Raw genomic sequence first — 22,328 nt, 5'->3', positions numbered from 1 at the left:
CACGCTGGCAAAAAAAAATGTGCGAATGCACGCTGCCACGCTGGCTTCGACTTGTAGAGTTGTAGTACAGCGCAATGACCACTGAACGGGGGCGTTTGCCGCATTGGATCATTCATTGTCCAGCCAATCCCAATTCTTTCCGTCACAAGCATCCGACATTGCCACATTGGTCATCCATCACGTCGCGCGCCGTCTTCTACTGTCACACTCCCCTATCTCATCGGGGAAAACCGAGGGCTCAGGCCCAGCCACCACTGCGTGACGACACGCCCGGCCTCGTTGACAGCTCCGAGCTTTCCCCTGCACGAGGCTGAGCCGGCGAGCGCGTGGGCGGATGACGGGGGCGGACGGCGCGGGCTCCTCCTCCCGGCAGCGGATGCACGTCGTGATCTTCCCGTGGCTCGCGTTCGGCCACCTGCTCCCGGGCCTAGAGCTCGTCGCGCAGCGCCTGGCGTCGCGGGGGCACCGCGCGTCGTCGCTCGTGTCCACCCCGCGGAACCTCGCGCGGCTCCCGCCCCTGCCGGCCGCGCTGGCACCGCGCGTGGACCTCGTGCCGCTCCCGCTCCCGCGCCTGGACGGCCTCCCCGACGGCGCCGAGTCGACCAACGACGTGCCCTTCGGCGCCTTCGAGCTCCACAGGGAGGCGTTCGACGGCCTCGCGGCGCCATTCTCCGCGTTCCTCGACGCCGCGTGCGCGCAGGGCGGGATAGTCCCGACTGGGTCGTCGTCGACAGCTTCCACCACTGGGCCGCCGCCGCCGCTGTTGATCGAAAGGTAAGTTACTTAGTATAATGATCTGCCACTCCCAAATGACTTTTCCGTCGTGACGTGTAATGAACTGTAATGGCGAGCGATCTCCTAGGTGCCATGCGCGATGCTCCTCCACTTGCCTGCAAGCATCTTTGCCGCGCTCGCCGGCTAGCCACCACGGCCCGAGCAGGCTGGCAGCGGGCAACAGCACGAAGCCACTGGAGACGGACAACCCGCGGCGGTAGCTCCAAGGTTCGAGACGGAGCGGAACAGGATCATGTACAGCACCGAAGGCGCCTCGGGGATATCCGTCGGGCAGCGCTTCTTCCTAACCGTGCAGCAACTTCATCGGCATGCGGACCTGCGCCGAGTTGGAGCCGGAGGCTCTCCCTCGCCTCCCCACTCTCTTCGGCAAGCCGGTGGTCCCCTTCGTCCTCCTGCCGCCGTCGCCCGACGGAGGCCGAGCTGCCGCCGGTAAGGATGGCGACGACGCCATCACGCCATAGCTCGACGTGCAACCGGTCGAGACGGTCGTGTACGTCGCGTTGGGAAGCGAGGTGCCACTGAGCATCGAGCTAGTGCACGAGCTGGCTCTCGGGCTGGAACTCGCCGGAGTGCCCTTCCTCTGGGCTCTGAGGAAGCCTACCGGCGGCGTCGCTGACGCGGATGTCCTCCCTCCGGGCTTCGAGGAGCGCACGCGCGGCCGTGGGCTCGTCGCCATGGGGTGGGTACCTCAGATCAGCATCCTGGCGCACGGTGCGGTGGGCGCGTTCCTGACGCACTGCGGGTGGAACTCGACCATCGAGGGGCTTCTGTTTGGGCATCCTCTGATCATGCTCCCGATCTATGGCGACCAAGGGTCGAACGCGCGGTTGATGGAGGGGCGGAAGATCGGAGTACAGGTGGCGAGGGATGAAGATGACGGGTCATTCGACCGCCATGACGTCGTCACAGCAGTCCGTGCCGTCATGTCCGAAGATGAAAGTAGGAGTGTCTTCGTGGCGAATGCGAAGAAGCTGCAAGAGATCGTTGCGGACAGGGCTTGCCAGGAGAGATGCATTGACGAATTCGTCGAGCGTTTGAGATCCTCTTGCTTGGACAGGGCAAGGCCATTTTCTTTAGTTCACTTGCAGCCGGATCTCTGACATTGCTGAGCCTAGAATTATTTTTTGCTGAGCTCAGCCCATTTTACCCAACATGCCTATTGCCTTTCTCGTAAAATCGAAACCTCAAAGATGCTCCGAATTACCCACAGGATTAAGATTTGTGAGGATCTCGTTGTGTTTATTCACTAAACAAGGACATGTCAATATCAAAGCACGCATGGCCATTCCCGCCATATGGAGAAACCGATAAGTCGATAACCAATCGTTGCCGGCCCGCCTCCATCTCGTCATGCGGCCCCTGCCTCTCTAAGCAAAGCAGCAGCCGGCTTTGAGCTGCAACCCCGGTTCTATCGCTTCCTCCGTCGAGGTCGAGCTCTCGCCTCCCTCTCACAATGGACACGGCCGATGACTCCACCATGCATATCGTCATCTTCCCGTGGCTCGCCTTCGGCCACCTGCTCCCCTGCCTCGAGCTCGCGGAGCGCCTGGCCGCTCGCGGCCACCGCGTGTCGTTCGTCTCCACGCCGCACAACCTCGCCCGCCTCCCGCCGGTGCACCCCGCGCTGGCGCGCCTCGTCGACCTCGTCGCGCTGCCGCTCCCGCGAGTCGATGGCCTCCCGGACGGCGCCGAGTCCACCAGCGACGTACCACACGATAGGTTCGAACTCCACAGGAAGGCTTTCGACGGCCTCGCGGCGCCGTTCGCGGCGTTCCTCGACGCCGCGTGCGCGGCGGCGGATGGCCGCAGGAAGCCCGATTGGGTCGTTGCCGACTTCATCCACCACTGGGTCGCCGCCGCCGCTCAGGACCGTGCGCGATGCTTCTGCCCTGCCCGGCTGGCGTCGCGGCCTCGGCTGGCCAGCTGGGGGACTCGCACGCTGAGCAACGGCAGGCGATCGGCCACTCTATGAGCGCGGCGCCAGCGTTCGAGGCGCAGCACACCACGGAGGCTTTCGCCACGGAGGGCGCCTCGGGGCCGTCCATCATCAGCCGCTTCGTCCAGACGCTGACAAGGTCCAGGTTCGTCGCCATCCGGAGCTGTCCCGAGCTGGAGCCCGACGCGTTCCCGCTCCTGGCGAGGCTCTACGGCAAGCCGGCCGTCCCTCTCGGCCTGCTGCCTCCGCAGCCCGACGGAACACGCAAGAGCACAGAGGACGACGCGACGCTGCGGTGGCTGGACGCGCAGCCGGCCAAGTCCGTCGTGTACGTCGCGCTGGGCACCGAGGCGCCGCTGCGCGTCGAGCTGCTCCGTGAGCTGGCGCATGGCCTGGAGCTCGCCGGCACGCGCTTCCTCTGGGCCCTGAGGCCGCCCGTCGGCACCGACGAGGCCAGCATCATACCCGGCGGGTTCGCGGAGCGCACCGGTGGCCGTGGGCTCGTGACGACGCGGTGGGTGCCTCAGGTGAGCGTGCTTGCGCACGGCGCGGTGTGCGCGTTCCTGACGCACTGCGGGTGGGGCTCCATCGTCGAGGGGCTCCAGTTCGGGCACCCGCTGATCATGCTGCCCACCTTCGGCAACCAAGGCCCGAACGCGCGGCTCATGGAGGGGCGGCAGGTCGGGGTGCCGGTGCCGAGAGACGACAAGGCGGGTCATTCGACCGAGACGGCGTCGCTGGAGCGGTTCGCGCCGTCGTGGTGGGGGAGGAGGGCAGGGTGTTCCGACCGAAGCGAGAAAGCTGCAGGAGATCGTGGCAGACAGAGAGTGCATGAGAGGTGCATCGACGGGTTTATTCAGCACTTGAGATCCTGCAAGGATGAATAAAAAATATCGTACTTCCTTGGTCATTGTGGTTCGTTTTTTTAAAATCAAAACGATCCGTACAAACATCTATGAATCTAAAAAAATCAAAACGAACTATAATTTGGAACGGAGAAAATATACGCTATTTGTCAGTGGTGTCAAAATGTTTTACTACTATGATTGTCGATTGCTAGATGTCATCTACCAGATTTTCAAGAATCGGGAAATTAAACAAGAGCGGATTTGGCGCACGGGCAGTCTGGTAGATACTCTCCACCTCTACGAAGCATCTCTAGCAGTGCCTCAATAAATATTTCCTAAGGACTAGTCAGTCTCAGTGCACAATTTCATTGTACTGTTACCAAGACTATAAACTAGGTAATTATGCCTGTTGAGTATCATGGGGATGAAACTCCTTTCACATATGATGAAACTTCCTCTTCTCTCTCCTCACAAAGACCTTGTCAAGCCAGCAACATTGTTGATGTGGTATGAAATTTAATGCCCATAAAACTCCCACTGGGATATATCCCAATATCACTTCAACCGTTACTGCGAGAGTTACTTTTTATAGTCTCCCAATAATCTCGTACTAAGGGTTGTTTGTTCCTATGAACTAAACTTTAGTCCACTATTTTTATGCACTTTTAGTCCCTAAACACCTAAACAGGTGGACTAAAGTTTGGACTAAAGGTTTTAGTCATCTAGTCCATATGGGGTGAACTAAAGTGGACTAAACTGTGTTCGCGATACTCCTGCCCCTCATTACTACCCTCCTTCCCACCTGGCTCCCTCCCACCCGGCCCCGCCGCCCTCCCTCCTGCCCGCCTTCGCCCTCCTGCCCACTGCCGTCGCCCCCCACCGTCCTCCCTCCCGGTAACGATGTAGGTGCGGAGGAAGGCATCCCCGGTGACGGGAAGGCACAGTGCAGCGAAGCTGTGGAGGAGCTGCGCCTAGATGGACCGAGCCTTCACGGAGTCCCCGGCCTTGGTGCGCGCGACCACGAGGGCGGCCGTGTTGTCTGCATTAGGTGCGGCGGCTCTTAGAGGGGGCACGACAGCGGTATGCCGATGCGGAGTCTCCGTGCACGTCGAGACCTAGCCTACTGAGGAGGGAGGAAGGCGATGGGTGGAGGGGAGGGAAGGAAGACGCCATGGTGGAAGCAGGAGCGAGCACATCTCATCGTCTCAAGCTGGAGACAGAACTGGCGCCAGGGTACCAGCCTGGTGGGGAGCAGGGGTGAAGAGTCTTTGTTCAACAGCATTAGTGGACTTTAGTCCATGGAACCAAATAGGGTATGGACTAAAGTTTAATGATGGACTAAAGGAACCATACACCACCTAATACAACTAGTGTATTGGAAGAGTCACAACTCCTCCTTTATTTAGGGGGAGTTGGGGGTGAATTTTTGGTTTATCCCAATAACTATTGGGAATATGGAAAGGTAAAGGGAGACTATTAAAATACTATTTTCTTGTCAACTCTCCTAGTATAGTAGTTGGATTGAGGAAAGGGAGACAACTAGAGATGCTCTAATGAGGTTATATATGGGTCAAACCAGCCTTTTTGCATAATTTTGACCTTCTCTAGATCCCACCTTGTGTAAAAACTTCAACGCCCATGCATTTTCATGCTACTCATAAATTCTGCTGAAACTACAGTCGATTTCGTATGTTCAAGCTAAGGCGCTGCACAGTTTCTATGATATGATTTTGCCTAATGATCACTATAGTGAGAATTTAGACCCATCCAAGCATGCATCTCATCGTGGGGCACTAACCGACTGAAACATCGATTCTAATGTCCATGTTCAGAAAAGCACCACATGATCTTGCATTGCAGCTTGAGAATTTTGGAGGCTAGGATTACGGTGAGAAAGCACCGCACATGACACGTGTACAGAGTTCATTAAATAAGCTTTTGATTCCACCACTTAAATGCTTTGGAAACTAATCTGGGCGCTCTACGAATACGTCAAATTAAATTGAGCTCCTCTCATTTTCAAGTCAAGCTCCATTAATGCATGTGTGCCTTCCCCACCCATGATCCATCCCCATCCGCTTTCTCCTATTAGTCCGTTCCCGATCCCTTTCTTTAGCACAGTTTCCTTTCGTGTGCGTGGCATGGTGAGGTGACGGAGACGGCGGCGCCGGCGCTACTGAGCAGCGCTCCACGTCACGATGAGGAGCAAATTCCGTTTTACACATAGAGATCCTTATGTTTTGGAGAGAACGATGCGATGATAGATAATCTGCAGACAATGGCCGTCACGGAAGCAGAGATCTGATAAGGAGGAAATCCCGTTTTACAGATAGGTACAAAAGAGGCCTTCACCGTCTTGCGTATTGAATTTCTTGCCGTATCTTTGATAAGTTATTATCCATTTACTGTACCTGCTTTTATGTCAGTAAAATTGAGTTTGTAGTGCGCATGTGAATGTTGAGACAATGCATGATTTCCACATCAATACGATCCGATTCCTCAAGAGTGGAGCGCTGCTCAATATCGCCGCCGCCACTGTGGGGGTGCTCGCCGCCGTCACCTCACCACGGCACGCACGCGAAACGAAACAGTACCGAAGAAGGGGATCGGGAGCAGACCAACAGGCAGAAAGCAGATGCTGATGGGGATGGACATGGGTGAGGAAGGCGTGGGATGGGCAAGGGTCCGGGCCCGTACGGAAATTGATTAAGAAAATGATTGATTGGTTGGTGGGCTGCTTCAAAAGTCGTGCTAAATGTTAAAATGCTATGTTTTCCTTCCATTTTTGGTACGAGCTCACTCGTCAGCGGTCCCTGTCCCGGTGCCCATGCCGACTATAACAATTGATAGTATTTCCTGAAATGGGCCGGTGTGCCAGCTCGCCACCGCCACCTGTGGATGTGGCCACTTTGTGGTAGCTCCGATGTATGGTCCACAACAATCCTCGGGAGCTTCGTAAGTAGCAACGCACGGTGAACGCCGCCCCTGTGAATTCGTGACGCAACAGAGCAACTCTCGCCGGCACCGGTCGCCCCTTCCGCAGGCAGGCAGCAGGCTCGCGCGCATGGACGCCTCCGACTCCTCCCCGCTGCACATCGTCATCTTCCCGTGGCTCGCGTTCGGCCACATGCTCGCCAGCCTGGAGCTCGCCGAGCGCCTGGCCGCGCGAGGCCACCGCGTGTCCTTCGTCTCCACCCCGCGCAACATCAGCCGCCTCCGCCCGGTCCCGCCCGCGCTGGCGCCGCTCATCGACTTCGTGGCGCTGCCGCTGCCGCGCGTCGACGGCCTCCCCGACGGCGCCGAGGCCACCAGCGACATCCCGCCCGGCAAGACCGAGCTCCACCTCAAGGCCCTAGACGGCCTCGCCGCGCCCTTCGCAGCTTTCCTCGACGCCGCCTGCGCCGACGGGAGCACCAACAAGGTGGACTGGCTCTTCCTCGACAACTTCCAATACTGGGCCGCCGCCGCCGCTGCCGACCATAAGGTTTCCCCAAGATCTCTAGCAAACTGGGAATTGGGCGCGTGCCTTATTAATCGCTTCTCCTTGATCGATAGATAAACTGGTTCTTGCATGGCATGCACGCTTGATTTCCTGCAGATACCCTGCGCGCTGAACCTGACATTCGCAGCGTCGACGTCAGCGGAGTACGGTGTGCCGCGCGTTGAGCCGCCGGTGGATGGCTCAACAGCCTCAATACTCCAGCGATTTGTGCTAACCTTGGATAAATGCCAGCTTGTCATCCAACGCGCCTGCTTCGAGCTGGAGCCGGAGCCCCTGCCTCTCCTGTCAGACATCTTCGGCAAGCCGGTGATCCCGTACGGCCTAGTCCCGCCGTGTCCCCCCGCAGAAGGTCACAGAAGAGAGCACGGCAACGCAGCTCTGTCATGGCTCGACAAGCAGCAGCCCGAGTCTGTCCTGTTCATTGCTCTGGGAAGCGAGCCTCCGGTGACCGTCGAACAGCTGCACGAGATCGCGCTTGGGCTGGAGCTCGCCGGGACGACATTCCTCTGGGCTCTGAAGAAGCCTAACGGCCTCCTCCTCGAGGCGGACGGCGACATCCTGCCCCTAGGTTTCGAGGAGCGGACGCGTGACCGTGGGCTCGTGGCCATGGGCTGGGTTCCTCAGCCCATCATACTGGCTCACAGCTCCGTGGGCGCGTTCCTGACGCACGGCGGATGGGCCTCCACCATTGAAGGGGTTATGTCCGGGCATCCCATGCTCTTCCTGACGTTCTTAGATGAACAGAGGATAAACGCGCAACTGATCGAGAGGAAGAAGGCCGGGTTGCGAGTGCCAAGGCGTGAGAAGGACGGCTCGTACGATCGCCAAGGCATCGCCGGAGCGATCCGGGCTGTCATGTGCGAGGAAGAAAGTAAGAGCGTCTTCGCGGCTAATGCCAAGAAGATGCAGGAGATTGTGAGCGACAGGAATTGCCAGGAGAAGTACATCGACGAGCTTATCCAGCGTCTGGGATCCTTCGAGAAGTGAAATAAGGTGAAATATCCTACAATAACCGCCTGTTGATGGCTTGATGCAACGATGTAGTATAGCATTTCTGAAATAGCGGTGGCCATTCGCGCCTCTGATCTCCATGTTCCGGCAATAAATCCACCATATGCTATGGCTCTGACTTAGGGTCTATTTGGATACACCCTCGTAAACTTTAGGATACTCATAAAGTTTAGGAGCTAGAAATTGGTAGTCCTAAAATTTATGAGTGGGCTGTTTGGATGAAATCATAATCTTTAGGATGTTAGAGGGGAAATGACTTTTGTACCCCTAATTACTCCACCCCTGCTCCGTTTCTAGCGCCGTGGAGAGAGAAGGGGAGGGGCAACAGGGGTAAATGATGGGTTGGGGACCACTTTTAGGAGAAAAATGACCCATTATGATGGTTTGGTCCTCCTAATGAAAAGAGCACTCCTAAACATTATGAATGCACTTTTATGACATATGTTTGGATGCATAAGTCCTAAAAGTGGACTAAAAGTGAAGTCCTAAAAAATATGAGTGTGTATCCAAACAGACCCTTACTGAATTTCCTAATATGTATGCCCAAACACATGCGTAGGTTGCTAGTTGCTCCTGGTTGCCCCACGCGCCGGCATTAGCGATAATGTCACCGCAGTCGCCAGCACAGGTGTAGCAATTTGACATGAAACAGTTCAATTCACGAAATAGCAATAAAAAACATCAACATACTTCACCATGGTATAAAGTTGTATGATGGTAGCTCACCTTTTTTCTCGAGGTTCAACCCTTTCGTGGAGGGATTCCTCCTCCTCCTCCTCCTCAAGAACACAACATAATTGGCTTCTAAGTCAACAAGATACAAGACTTCTAGTACTATATGATAACAGACTGACCACACAGAGAATGTGCTAACTGCCTGCAAGAACGATGAAGTTTCCAGGCATCTTATAGCAACCAAAGGTCAACATACAAATTTACAGAGTAACGCCTCGATTTCATTGAGATTTACAGAAATTGGACTCTCTTCACCAATTATGAAAAACTCCGGCGTTCCAAACGGGGCTTAAACCTTCATAGAGCACTCGAACATACCATGCATCACTGCTTGTAACTTAGCCGTGCAGAGATGCTGTTTGCTCTTTGATGCGCCTCTGCAAGCAGCAAGCAGGGTTGCCTAGCTCTGCGCCTCGGAGCGATCTATGTTAAGACCTTGCAGGGCCTTTCCGCCGCGCCGCCGCTCCCAGAGGCTCGGCGCGTCGTCGTCCGTCGCCGGCCGCCTCACCACCGGCAACGGCGGGTCAAGCACGAGCACCGTCGCGGCTGCACCGCGACGGACACCACGGGAGCTCCCGGGCACGTCCCTGACCTTGGCGCACGCGCGCGACGTCCTCGCGTTCCGCCGCCCGAGCAACCCGAACACGAGCGTCGCCACCTTGCCGCCGCCGCCGCCTGCGCCGCGGTAGCCCGGACCCCGCGTCGGCGCCGGGCCGCGCGCGCTCGAGCACCCCCTGCTCCTCCCCTTGACCTGCCCCATGCAGCTGATCCTCGGCGACGCCGGCAGGCCGCCGCCGCCGCCGCGCTCGGCGCCGTCCTTGCTCATCCTCTCCTTCTCGTCCTGCGCCCTCTGCCACACCGCCGGCGACAGGAGCAGCGGCGAGCAGGCGGCGTTCGGCGCGGCCTTCTTATTACCGCCCTCCCTCGTCGCCGGGGCCGGCATGACCCTGACCAGAAACCACGTCGGCGTCAGGGCCTTGATGTGGTGCTGCTGGATCGTCGCCATGGCCGGAGATAGATCGATCGACGCGCCCTCTCTAGCTCTGTGCTCTCCGCGCGGCTCCGGTCACGGTGCGACGACGACGACTGCACTGGCCGAACCGTGCCAGAGGCGAGTTCTTATACGCGCGGGGCGGGACGATCCGGTCTACACTGGCCCGCATCACTATTTTGATGGGGGAAACGAGAAGAGCACGAGCGGCGATCACTAGCTTTTGTTATTCTTCCAACAGGTCAAGTCCTCGCGGCGAGGCGCAGCGATCACGACTTGAACGGGGACGCAGCGGCGAGCGTGACTGGGCCGGTGGGATCCCTCTTTACTCGGTCGTTAACTTATGTGGAACGGTTAGCGGGTCGCTCTTGGCGCGGACGTTAAAATATGCGATGGGCACTGGACTTCCTGCGCACGCGACGTCACTCCTGCATACTCCTCCTGCTAGCTGCCCGTCCCTCTGTGACTCAGAGCCAGCTGCCGTACGCGAAGAGAGAGACCCATGGGCCATGGCTATCGATGAATGGACACTGTCTTAAGATTGACTGGATGATGTTACGTGCGTGATAACAAAATTAACAACCTCATCTCTCTGTGTATCAAAACTGGTTAATACAACGTGGTCATCGTGTAAGTGCAATAATAATCTGCTGACTTGGATTTGTTGTATGCGTATTATCTAATTAAATAAGTACTCTGTCTGTTGCATAGTATGTTGTACTCTGTTGACTTACACACGGTCTATCCATGAACAGTGAACGTAGGGGACTCCGGGACTGGACCGAGTTCCATACCATGCGTGTCCAAAGGGGCCTTTCGGGCTTCAAGTCTTCAACAAGACCTTTTTTATGTCCGTACTGTGGCGTGACCAAGTGGGGATGGCGGATGCCGGACCGGATGCGGATGTCGCCCTCTCTCAAAGGGGAAAAAAGGTTGCGTCTAAAGGAGTTTTTTTTTCCCTTTTGCGGGAGTCTAAAGGAGTAATTTCCTGAAAACAGTGGCATTTTTTGAGATATCAATTTTTGAACAATGCAAGTTCGATTTTCTTAGCATGGCTGGATTTTTTTTTCCTTTCAAAACGAACTACCAACAAAGTCTTAACATGGTCCCGCCAGACCGACACTCTGCCAAGAATTCTATAGTAGTAGGAACGAAGGAATTAAACAGGAGGATCACCTGCCCGTGTATGGTCTGATGGACCACGTACGACGCCGAGAGAAAGAAGCTAGCAGCCTAGCACTTGGAAACCGGGGATGAAAAAGGATCAACGTTAACCTAGTGTTGAAGCAAGGTGCATGAAAGTGGCAGGAGTATGTATATAAAAACTTGGACTACCTTTGCGTACTCCTTCTCTTAAACATTTTAAACGTCAAAGTTCACAACATTCTAACTTAAAGTTTTACCTAATAATACGAGGATCTTGTTATATGATATCATTGGTTCACATCTTACATCAATTTCCTATGAATTCAGATTCAAACTCTGTTATCAAAGATGGGACCAAGTTTTTCCAGCAAAGGTTTTTATTAAAGATGGCACCAAGTTAATCACTTAATCTGCACATTTAATCTTGAAATAAAGGGTGTAAATACGAAAGATGTCAAAGATACTGGTATGCTACCTGATCATGTATATGCATCAGTCACAAAAAATGGTAGAGGCTATTACTGAATAGCATAACGTAAGGCTAGAATATCAAATGCACATGGTCCGATGAATAAAATTTACATGTGCACAATGAAGCGAATGGACACAAAATAGAAAAAGCAACCGGTGCATTTTTATATCAGCGTAGACGCTAACACTAGTACTACGACAATTATTATTCTCGATAGTCTTTAACTACGCTTAGTCATATGCACCGTATCTTACGCACACATACACACAGCACTGGCACTGATCTGTGCGATCAATCCATCCAGAGCCATCGGATCCTCATCCAACGGTCCAGAGCATCTGGAAACGCACTACGGCGAAGGAAAACCACCGCACCGGACCTGGCCCTTTTCGCCCGACATCCCTTGCCTCCTCCTCCCGTCCCCCCCACCCATCTCCGATCTGATTCCTTCCAGCCGACGCCTCCGCATCCGCCTCCCCGGCGCCGCCATTCACTCGCCGCCCGACCAGCTACCACAGCCCCCGAGCGCCGAGTAGGGGGCGGGCGGCGCGGCGAAGATGATCAGCAGGCAGCTCGTGCTGACCTACCTCTACCTGCTGATCTACGTCTGCCTCTCGTCGGGCGTCATCCTGTTTAACAAAGTAAGGCTATGCTTCATTCCAATGCGGGTTTATGCGTCCCTCCTGTGTTTTCCGTTGCGGTAGAGTGGTGGCGAAGCAAAGGTAGGGTCCGTTTTTAGTGGTTGGCGCAGCAATCGAGGGAAATAATTCAGTAACTGATGCGATTGTGAGCTGCTGTCCATTTTACCCCCAAATCTAGCTGACATGCGGAGTATTAGAGTGCGTATTAAGGTTTACGTAGTGTGGTTGGTATGATTCTGATATGCATGGGTTCTACTTTGACTGGCCATATTTGTTAATCGTTAGGTTGTTGAACGGTCTATTACAAGGTTTGATTTCTATAGGACCTCCAAGCTGTCCTTGTAAGGTGAATCAGGGTTTTGCTACAGCACACCGTCACTGTCAATAATCTGCAGTACAATGTGCTTGTGAGCACACCGATTAGGATTTGTCTGCTGATAATGCTGTGCCAGAAACGTGAATTATGTGTTTCTATTTTTAATACATCTGGTTAATCTGCTAAATTCCTGTGACTGCAGTGGGTCCTTTCTCCGAAGTACTTCAAATTTCCCTTCCCTATCACCCTTACAATGATTCACATGGCGTTTTCTGCAATCGTGACATTCTTCCTTGTCCGAGTTTTTAAGGTGGGTTTCTGCGCACCATTTCCCTTTATAATCTTCCACTGTTGTTGTATACCATGCTGTTCTGTCTTATGATCTTCCTGTTTTAACCAAGTGACATATACATCACTATTTCAAGTAAACCATTATTATATTGCAAGAACAAATGTGGAAAACATTCTGATTTCCAGCTTTGATTTAGATTATTGGGATGTCTGGTAATTTTATTTAATTTTTCCGTATCTAATGGATTTGTTTTGTTATCACTTGTAATGCAGGTTGTTCCACCTGTCAAGATGACTTTCCATATGTAAGAGCATTCACTTCTTCTTCCCTTGTTATATATAAGTTTGACCCTTAGTTAGTTTCTCCCCTTGATGCAGATATGCCACATGTGTGATTCCAATTAGCGCCTTCTTTGCGTCAAGCCTGTGGTAAGCTAAATGTGTACAATGTGGTCTTTATCTTTCATTTCCTATATGTTGCAAGTATGTGCCTAATACTTTGCTGCAACAAAAGCATGATATTTGCACTGCTGCTGGCTGAATTCCTTCGCACTGCTGCTAATGAAATTGCTTGCAGATAATTGATGCTATTAAATTTTCCAGGCTTGCCTTTTTGCACCATTTGCCTGGTAGGCTGGTACACCAATTGCTAGAATAATATTGACATATCATGTGAAATTATCAACATGGTTGTGAGTAAATTAAGTAGCATGCTTGGTTATGCTAGGTTGCTGTATGTATGTAATAATGCTCTATTATGGGCCTTTGCCTGGTTTGGTTACTTGCATTCATATAACTTGTTGAAGGTTCAACATGAGCAAAACAATGCATATATGTAGTAGTTTTATTGTTCCAGTGTAAAGCACAAACTTTGCAAAAAAAAGAAAAACATCGACTCAACTGTATAATTCGTTCCCTCACTTTGTATGTGATCTAGATGACAACTTGCAGCATTAATCCCTGTACGACTATAGCTTTGTTAGCTTCTGGCACTAGTATTTGGACTACTCTTTACTAACTTCCCATTAGCATGCCTTTACTGTTCATTTCGATTTTTCTGTCCTCCTGTAGGGTTTCTTAAAGTAGGTGTGCAGAACACATATTTCCCTTGTATAATATTCATACATCCATTGTGATGACCTTTTTTCAGGTTTGGCAACACAGCATACTTGTATATTTCTGTGGCCTTCATCCAGATGCTCAAGGCCTTGAGTGCGTCAGCATGCTACTCCTTTTATTTTGTTCTACAAAGATCCATCTATGAGCTTATGCAATTGATACTGACTTGAGGTGCTTTCAAATGCAGTGCCTGTAGCAACATTTATAATGGCTGTTTTATGCGGTACTGACAAATTAAGATGGGACCTCTTCTTGAACATGTTATTGGTCAGTGTTGGTGTTGTAGTTTCATCATATGGCGAGATTCACTTTGATGTGATTGGAACATTATACCAAGTAACTGGCATTTTTGCGGAAGCCCTCAGGCTGGTCCTCACACAGGTCCTTCTCCAAAAGAAGGGCTTAACCCTGAATCCTATTACAAGCCTCTATTACATAGCCCCGTGCAGGTACCAGAAACATTCTGATATTCAAAATGCTTTCTTGATTGATATAGCTACTGGCAAGTACTATTGAATGAGATCATTTTACCTCCCCAAAAAAATCCTGCAATTGCTTCACCAATAATAACATTGAAAATCCATAGTTATCAAGGAGTTAGCTACTGTTAGGTTTCTTTAATATGGTATTATTATCCATGTGGTATTCTATGTTCCTAAAATCTATACAACAATTGTGTTCACATCTCAAAGTGACAGAATATTTCCTGGTAAGTTGTTTTTCATATATGATTGTGAACTCTGAATAGGATATCCTTAATGAGATATTAGATGAACCTGTTCCTTTACAAAGGCTTGTGTCGTACTGTGGTGATTCTTCAAGAAGAATTTTTATACTTGCAGTATAGATAATTGATAGCACCTTTTAGCTACTTTCGTAACATATATTTGTAATGGAAAGTACTAAAACCTTGTAGTATAATTGATTCTCCTAGTTGATAGTATAACTGTGGTTTTTGTACTCAGGGTTGGAATTCTTCAAAAACCGAATCTTAAAATCATATGTATGCCCTACTTAGGCACATGCCTTGATATTTGAAATGCCTCTGTTTCAATAGGTTTGAAATGGATGCTTTCCTATGGAGCCTTCAGTCTCTTTCATGATTCGATTCAATACGTTGTCAATATTAATGAAAGTGCCTCAGTTAAGAGGTGCTTTCACTATTATTTTTTTTTTTGAAAAAAATGTCAGTGGACAAGAGCTCCTCAAACAAAAACTAATAGTGAAAGCACCTCTTAACTGAGGCACTTTCATTAATGTTGACAACCTATTGAACTAAATCATAAAAGAGACTGAAGTTTAATATTGACAATGCATTGTAAATCACAAAATAACTTAGCCAGTTTAATGTGGGTAACAAAATAAGCTGATAGTGGCAATTCAAATATCTCAAGTTTGTGCTACCTTAATATGTAAGGGACCCCAATATGTAATGGTATCCTTGAGATACTGTAGACTGTAGAGCCATGCTGAAGAGTCTTCACCCCTTTATCTTTCATGCTAGTTGCACCTCTTTCAGTGCAGGTAATTGTAGTTTAGAGTTGTAATGAGTTCATCATATTCTAAAATCCTAGCGTCTTTAATATACCTGTCCCTCTTCTCATCACGCGATTTATTGATTGTATTGTTCTTTTGCAGTTTCATCTTCTTGTTTATTCCATGGTATTTGCTGGAAAAGCCAGAAATGGACGTCTCACAAATTCAATTCAACTACTCAATATTTTTTCTGAATGCACTTTCTGCATTCGCATTGAACATATCCATATTCCTAGTTATTGGAAGAACTGGAGCTGTCACCATTCGAGTTGCTGGTGTTCTGAAGGACTGGATACTTATTGCCCTCTCAACCATCATCTTTCCTGAATCTGTTATCACAAGCCTCAACATAATTGGATACGCAGTTGGTAATTATCTTTCCTTTTTTTGCATCTGGAATAATATGTCTATATTTTATATTATGTAAGCCTGTTATTAGTTTTCTTAGTTAGCATTGTTTGTATGTGTAGCTCTCTCTGGTGTTGTCCTGTACAATTATTTGAAGATGAAAGATGTCAAAGCAAACCAGCTTCCAGCAGATAACAATCCTGATAGATCTACAAAGGTCAGTATGAGTTCCTTGCTGCTGGTTTGTATTTCTTTTTTCAATATTTGTTAGGTACTCCCCTAGTCACCTTGTTTAAATATCAGAGAGATCTTATTGTAACATTAATTCAAGGAGATAATTGAGAAATGGTTAGTGTTGTTCCAAGTTTCCCTTTCGTCACCATGTTTGCTCCTCATCTTTGTTTTCATTGCGGTTGAAACACTGCTGTTAGGAAAATTCTAGTACCTTGTTCCAGCCAAGAACATCATGTTAATAACACAAGATATACAAGGTTTGGGAGTAGAGCTGGTTGTTTTATTTTTCTCCCTTTTTTTTACTTTGGTTTCTTAGGAATTCAAGACATGCATTACCTCTCTTATCTCCAGCTTCTCCAGCTTATTCTTACTGCTTACTTCCGCTAAAGCGCATCTTAGTTTCAGACACATGATCCCAGCAAAAGGAGTATCAGACACATATGACATACGATTTTTCTCCAACTAGGTTTCAGTACAGTTTAGAGCACATAGATAGCTCTTAGTTTTACAACCTGAAGTATTTCCTGCTATGCCATCGCAAAGAGGTAACCCATAAGGTGTTGATTTATTAGATTTTCGGTGTTTGCCTTTTATGAATACAACATCTTCTATGCCTCTTTAATCATGAAAAAAAGAGATTCTTCAGGTTTTGTGCTCGTGAGAAATGATCACCTTCTATTTATTTGCAGGACAAGAAGGCCTTAAATACATACAGGCCTGACAATTCCATGGACAGCAATGATGGGACTGTCATAGGGGGCCTGGCATCAGAGGGAGCAGCGGCTGACGAGGAAGCCCCTTTGATCCCTTCTGCCCGCCTCTCGTATGTTACACGGACCCAAACAGGCAGCTTCAGTAACAGATGACAATGGTTTGCCTATTTGTTTGGGTTGGCCATCGCATATTTTTTGTTGGGGGAATCAGAAAGAGGTGCATAAGCTGATACACGTGAAAGGCTGTTTTAGGAAGCTCGGGGGAGTAGTCTTTCACGCGCTTCTTCTCATACCATGTTGCCTGGATTTCTCCTCTTGGTGTACCCTTTTTTCTAGGCGTGAATTTTCGGGGCAGATACCTAGAGGTGAATTAGAGAAATTGCAGAGGGTAGGTAATAACTTTTGCTTAGTATTTGGAGAAATATGTAGGGGCTTGTGATGATACATTATTCCGTAACTGAGCATATGGAAATGGCGTCAGGCCATAGATGTTGTAAAGCACTATAGGTTCTGATATACCTTTGTTTCCATTCCCGTTCAGTGTCGGTACTAGCGTATTACCAAGTGTGAATCCAGCAAATTGCGCAGTTGGCTGCAGTTACAATCAGATGTTCGTCTGGAGTGTTTCCTACCGACTGATCTAATGCAGGCTGCCTTGTCCTGCATCTGTTACCCCGCGTTTGTTTCTGTTTTGTCATATCGCATGCAGAGATGATCTTGGTTTGAGCTATGAATGCAGTTCAGGTATGGTTACAATGTCGGTTTGTTCCTGCACGGCTGCACTTAGCCAAGATGGTGCGCCATGATGGTTTTCATCATTTCATGGGCTCGATTAGACATGCAGCCTGCTCACCTGTTGAGCCCACGTGTGACCAACGCCCATGGGCCATGCTCATGTACGACCCACTACGTGGGCTGCGGCCGGGCCGCCGGTGTCGCGCGCTTGACAAGCGGACGGAGCGCGAGTGCGCGACTAGAGGCGAATAAAATACTCTAGCTGCTTGGCGCTTGGCGGCATGCTCCTCCTGCCCTAACCAAATCCCGTTCCCCCACTCCGTTGGCGGCGGCGCGGCGAGGCGAGGCGACGAATCAATCGGCGCCTCCCCGCTGCACACGCCTCCAGCCAAAAGGCTCCGCGGGAAGCACGCAACCCCGCCCCCTCTTCGCTGTCTCGTCGGTAAGAGAAACCACATGCTTGGTTGGGGGAACCTCTCGTTTGCGCTGCAGGATCTAATCCTTTGCTGTGAGCTGAGCCCTCGAATCTAAATCCCCTTTTCCGGGGTGGATGCTCCAAGCGTTTCAGTGTAGCTACCAGAATTATTTGGTGACGAGAATGCTGTTAATCCGAGAGCGGCAGAGTCCACTGTCGTTACTCTATTTTTGCTCGCTTTTCGCTGTGTTTTCTCATATCTATCCCACTTCTTCTGTTTGCTTATATCCTACTCTTGGGAAAGCAAAATCGCCAGAGCCCATGAGCGACGTTTGAAGCCTTCATCCATTCACATGTACATGCAGAAGATTGTGGTGGCCCTTTGACCTATTGGATGATGTCCAAATTGTTCATTAGCAATTGCTGATAGTTTTTCTTCTGTACAATTTGACGAACCGTCAGCATGTGAAGTAGTAATTTCCAATGAGCACCTAAGGCTTCCTTTCATAACTTTTTCTGATTTATTAGGTGTTACATAGGATTGTAAAGTCTCGTGTTATCATAACTAGATCTTCATGTGCTCTTAAATGTCCAGGAGAATAATCATTTTGGGAGGTATCCTTGTTTCTATTTCATTGCTTAAGAATCTTAGTCTAAACTTATGTTACGTGTATTAAAATTGGGTGCAAAAGGATGTACAAATCGTTCAATAAATTCTTCTTTAGGGCATACATCTCAGTAGAATGTAAGCTCCACCATTAAATTCCTAAATGTATATTGCCTGGACAGTGAGCTCAGTGCGTACGTCAATTCTGAAATTATTTACAGGAAGTCCATTCTACTCCCTAAAGTATCACTGAAGTTTAACACCCTAGATTTCTTTTTGGCCTCTGGTTACGAACTTACGATATAGGATTTAATGGTGTAATGAAGTAAAATGGACTTCTTCCTTCTTTCATAAGTAGTTATTTGTTTGCAGAAGGCAGCATAGAGCATACAATTCCTCATTATTTTGATAAGTTGTATGATGCTTGCATATGTGGTTCATTTGTGAATATCATGTAGTAATGTCCATGTAAGCACAATCATACTTTGTACACAAGTTGATGAAGATTATATACTGATATTGATTTTAAGTTTTGAGGTACAGTGCTTTGCTACCTTGACATGTTCACATCTGTGCTTCAATGATATTTGAAAGATTACAATGTATGTTTTTGGGAGAGTATGACTCAATCCCTTACAGTGGGTAGTCCTGTCTAGATACAATGATAGAGTCTGGATCTCTTTACAACTCCTATCGTAATATGTCATCCAACAAAGATGGATGCAACTACTCTTATTTTTTTTGACAGAAAACAGCTATGGTCAATTTACTACCACTATTTTAATCTACTTTCTGCATTACTCTATCTGTAATCTGCTCAGGTGCAATTTCTGATGCTTCCTAGCTTCTGTATTCCTCTCTTTATCTAACTCTCTTGATCTTTACATCTGGTATTCTGCAGGTGATTCAAGTACTGTACTTTTGCCAAGATGTCTGACGGTCAGGAAACTGACAAGAACATTGAGATTTGGAAGATCAAGAAGTTGATCAAGGCATTGGAATCTGCTAGAGGCAATGGTACCAGCATGATCTCTCTGATTATGCCTCCACGTGATCAAATCTCCCGTGTGACCAAGATGTTGGGTGATGAATATGGTACTGCTTCAAACATTAAGAGCAGAGTTAATCGGCAATCTGTTCTAGCAGCCATCACCTCAGCCCAGCAGAGGCTGAAGCTGTATAACAAGGTTCCACCAAATGGACTTGTTCTCTACACTGGAACAATTGTTACTGAAGATGGCAAGGAAAAGAAAGTTACCATTGATTTTGAGCCCTTCAAGCCTATCAACGCATCCCTGTATCTTTGTGACAATAAGTTCCATACTGAAGCTCTGAATGAACTCTTGGAATCTGATGACAAGTTTGGCTTCATTGTTATGGATGGTAATGGAACTCTTTTCGGCACACTGAGTGGCAACACCCGTGAAGTGCTTCACAAATTCACTGTTGATCTGCCGAAGAAGCATGGAAGAGGAGGACAATCTGCTCTTCGTTTTGCTCGGCTTCGAATGGAAAAGCGTCACAATTATGTCCGAAAGACGGCTGAACTTGCTACACAGTTTTTCATCAATCCAGCTACCAGTCAGCCTAATGTCGCTGGACTTATATTGGCTGGTTCTGCTGATTTTAAGACAGAACTGAGCCAATCTGATATGTTTGACCAGCGTCTCCAGGCCAAAATACTTAATGTTGTTGATGTTTCGTATGGTGGTGAGAACGGTTTTAACCAAGCAATTGAGTTGTCAGCTGAAATTCTAGCAAATGTGAAATTCATACAGGAGAAGAAGCTGATTGGAAAATATTTTGAAGAAATTAGTCAAGATACAGGGAAGTATGTCTTTGGTGTTGATGACACACTGAAGGCTCTTGAAATGGGTGCTGTTGAGACGCTCATAGTGTGGGAAAACCTCGATGTCAACAGATATGTGCTTAAGAATAGTGCAACTGGAGAAACTATTATCAAACATCTGAACAAAGAGCAAGAAGCTGACCAGAGCCATTTCCGTGATCCATCTACCAATGCGGAGTTGGAGGTTCAGGAGAAAACCTCACTTTTGGAATGGTTTGCTAATGAGTACAAAAAGTTTGGGTGCACACTTGAGTTTGTTACCAACAAATCTCAAGAGGGATCACAGTTTTGCAGAGGATTTGGTGGCATCGGTGGCATGTTGCGCTATCAACTGGATATCCGTTCTTTTGATGAGCTTTCTGACGACGAAGGGGTCTATGAAGACTCTGATTAAGCAATCAATCAGTCACATGCCTGTGCTGGACCCTGGAAGGATGCAGCTGCTACAATGTTTTAAGTTTTGCAATTATTCAGTTTTGTGTAGTACTTCAGAAAATGATTGTTTTGTCTCCTCTGCAGCAGCTTTCAATTGCATTGTTAAGGACATCATAGCAATTGGTTCATACCTCCTGTCCTGTTGTGTTGTAGACAATATATGAGATTGTTTAAGGTTTGACTTTTAGCAAATGCTGCAATGACAGCATTGCAATACATGTATTGTACTCGTACTTTGGCCACCGTGTTTGTTGCTGGTTAGGTTTTGTGTAACAAATTGTTTAGAGTTTTGCTGGGGACATGTTTGCTTCCTTTTGAACTCTATAAAATGCCTGGATCTAATTAAAAAACCATTGATTCCCATGCAAAACTCGGATCGATCCAGCAGCATCTGAAGTCATATTGTTCGATCTGGTTTCAAGTGCCTTCTATTCATGTACATCATCACAATGCTCTACATTATACAAAAGATCAAGTTTGAATCCTACACGCATGCGTGAGCATGGATCATTTCTTTGGCTTCGCCTTCTCCCACCCCCCACAGGAATCGTCGCAGCAGCTCTCCTCGCCTATCACCCTGTTGATCGTCCTCCCGACGCAGCTCGCCGACGCGCAGCCGCCGTCCCTGGCGTTGTCGAAGTCCGGCACGAAGCCCATGAAGATGGCCGGCAGCACGTCGAGGCGGCCGTTGGCCTCGTACACCTTCTCGACGCCGCCGTCCTTGCGGAACCTGATGGTGCAGCCGCCGATCTGCTCCGAGCAGAAGAGGTTGTCGTGCCCCGGGTTAGCGAACACCCGGACGCCGTGCGCCCAGCACCGGTTGGCGCCGCGGTAGGAGCAGAGCACCTCGAAGACCTCGTCGCCGTGCACGGCGGGGAACGTGAGGTTGGCCTCGGCGCCGCTGCAGATGCTGGTGAGCGCCGACCACACGGGCCGGCTGTGGTCGTGCTCCCGGAAGCCGTGGCACCGGAGCTCCACGTTGCTGTCGGCCAGGTCCATCTCGTCGCCGACCTCCTGCTCGTTGCTCACCACGATGAGGCGGCGCGTCCCGCCGGAGACGTAGGGCGTGGGGAGGTGGCGGCACCGGAAGTGGAAGAAGGAGCTGAGCGCGACCGCGGCGACGATCGCCGCGGCGAGTGCGGCGAGCTTGACGGGCACCGAGGCCATGGCGACGCGGCGGCGGTGGCGCGCGGGCGGGGCTCGGGGTCGTCGCGGGGGTCGAGCGGTACGTGTCTGGTGGAGGCCGGCATGCAAAATGGTGGCGCGCTTGTGGTGGCTGATGCATGTTTCGAGACGGCCTTGGCTGAGGTTTGCCGAGGAGGGCAAACTTAGACAGCGCGGACGGAGAGGAACGGGCTTGTTGTTGCAGTTGCCCCCTAATTTTGGGGTGCTGCTGGACTGGATACATTGGCCAAGGTGGCGTGCGTTGAAGGCCCGAGTAAATGGAACAAAGAAGCGTTTTCTCAAAGAAAAAAAATCCAGGAGGAATTACTGTGTAAAATGTTTAAAAATTTTGTAGCTTCCTCATCAGGGAAAAACGAACTATTTGTATAAAAAATCTAATCAAATAGACTGTTTTCTTAAAGAAGTTGACAAGTTAACTATCAGTCTGTATATTAATAAAGGAGGTGATCAAATAGAGCCTTTTTAACT

General features: G+C 49.6%; 4 protein-coding genes and 2 pseudogenes across 4 annotated transcripts; 5 read left to right on the top strand and 1 right to left on the bottom strand.

Annotated features, from left to right (window-relative positions):
• The first annotated feature begins 202 nt into the window (after positions 1 to 202).
• Positions 203 to 1,993, top strand: LOC117835193 (putative UDP-rhamnose:rhamnosyltransferase 1; annotated as a pseudogene).
• Positions 1,994 to 2,007: 14 nt separating this feature from the next.
• LOC117841086 (UDP-glycosyltransferase 91B1-like) lies at positions 2,008 to 3,618 on the top strand (annotated as a pseudogene).
• Positions 3,619 to 6,457: 2,839 nt separating this feature from the next.
• LOC117839779 (UDP-glycosyltransferase 91A1) lies at positions 6,458 to 8,208 on the top strand. The gene is made up of 2 exons (XM_034720197.2): positions 6,458 to 7,063; positions 7,178 to 8,208. Exons 1-2 carry the CDS (start codon positions 6,644 to 6,646, stop codon positions 8,066 to 8,068), a joined length of 1,311 nt encoding a protein of 436 aa, XP_034576088.1. The 5' UTR covers positions 6,458 to 6,643; the 3' UTR covers positions 8,069 to 8,208.
• Positions 8,209 to 8,758: 550 nt separating this feature from the next.
• On the bottom strand, positions 8,759 to 10,025 carry LOC140221350 (uncharacterized). The gene has a single exon (XM_072290875.1). It carries the CDS (start codon positions 9,831 to 9,833, stop codon positions 9,228 to 9,230), a length of 606 nt encoding a protein of 201 aa, XP_072146976.1. The 5' UTR covers positions 9,834 to 10,025; the 3' UTR covers positions 8,759 to 9,227.
• Positions 10,026 to 11,843: 1,818 nt separating this feature from the next.
• On the top strand, positions 11,844 to 17,168 carry LOC117837198 (probable sugar phosphate/phosphate translocator At1g48230). The gene is made up of 9 exons (XM_034716786.2): positions 11,844 to 12,077; positions 12,596 to 12,703; positions 12,958 to 12,989; positions 13,063 to 13,113; positions 13,835 to 13,896; positions 13,991 to 14,252; positions 15,442 to 15,707; positions 15,810 to 15,904; positions 16,611 to 17,168. The coding sequence occupies exons 1-9, from the start codon at positions 11,994 to 11,996 to the stop codon at positions 16,785 to 16,787; spliced, it is 1,137 nt and encodes a 378-aa protein (XP_034572677.1). The 5' UTR covers positions 11,844 to 11,993; the 3' UTR covers positions 16,788 to 17,168.
• Positions 17,169 to 17,624: 456 nt separating this feature from the next.
• LOC117837197 (eukaryotic peptide chain release factor subunit 1-3) lies at positions 17,625 to 20,917 on the top strand. Its single transcript, XM_034716785.2, has 2 exons — positions 17,625 to 17,811; positions 19,293 to 20,917. The coding sequence occupies exon 2, from the start codon at positions 19,321 to 19,323 to the stop codon at positions 20,632 to 20,634; it is 1,314 nt and encodes a 437-aa protein (XP_034572676.1). The 5' UTR covers positions 17,625 to 17,811; positions 19,293 to 19,320; the 3' UTR covers positions 20,635 to 20,917.
• Positions 20,918 to 22,328: the final 1,411 nt, after the last annotated feature.

Source organism: Setaria viridis, chromosome 9 (assembly GCF_005286985.2).
Source record: "Setaria viridis chromosome 9, Setaria_viridis_v4.0, whole genome shotgun sequence".
Lineage (NCBI taxonomy): Eukaryota > Viridiplantae > Streptophyta > Magnoliopsida > Poales > Poaceae > Setaria > Setaria viridis.
Note: the sequence above shows the minus strand (reverse complement) of the source record. Positions and strands in the feature narration are given on the sequence as shown.

Coding starts and splice junctions, on each gene's coding strand:
- LOC117839779 (XM_034720197.2), top strand. CDS start 6,644: ATGGACGCCTCCGACTCCTCCCCGCTGCACATCGTCATCTTCCCGTGG. Junction 7,064..7,177: donor CCGCCGCTGCCGACCATAAG/GTTTCCCCAAGA, acceptor GATTTCCTGCAG/ATACCCTGCGCGCTGAACCT.
- LOC140221350 (XM_072290875.1), bottom strand. CDS start 9,833: ATGGCGACGATCCAGCAGCACCACATCAAGGCCCTGACGCCGACGTGG.
- LOC117837198 (XM_034716786.2), top strand. CDS start 11,994: ATGATCAGCAGGCAGCTCGTGCTGACCTACCTCTACCTGCTGATCTAC. Junction 12,704..12,957: donor TCCTTGTCCGAGTTTTTAAG/GTGGGTTTCTGC, acceptor CTTGTAATGCAG/GTTGTTCCACCTGTCAAGAT. Junction 14,253..15,441: donor TATTACATAGCCCCGTGCAG/GTACCAGAAACA, acceptor GTTCTTTTGCAG/TTTCATCTTCTTGTTTATTC.
- LOC117837197 (XM_034716785.2), top strand. CDS start 19,321: ATGTCTGACGGTCAGGAAACTGACAAGAACATTGAGATTTGGAAGATC.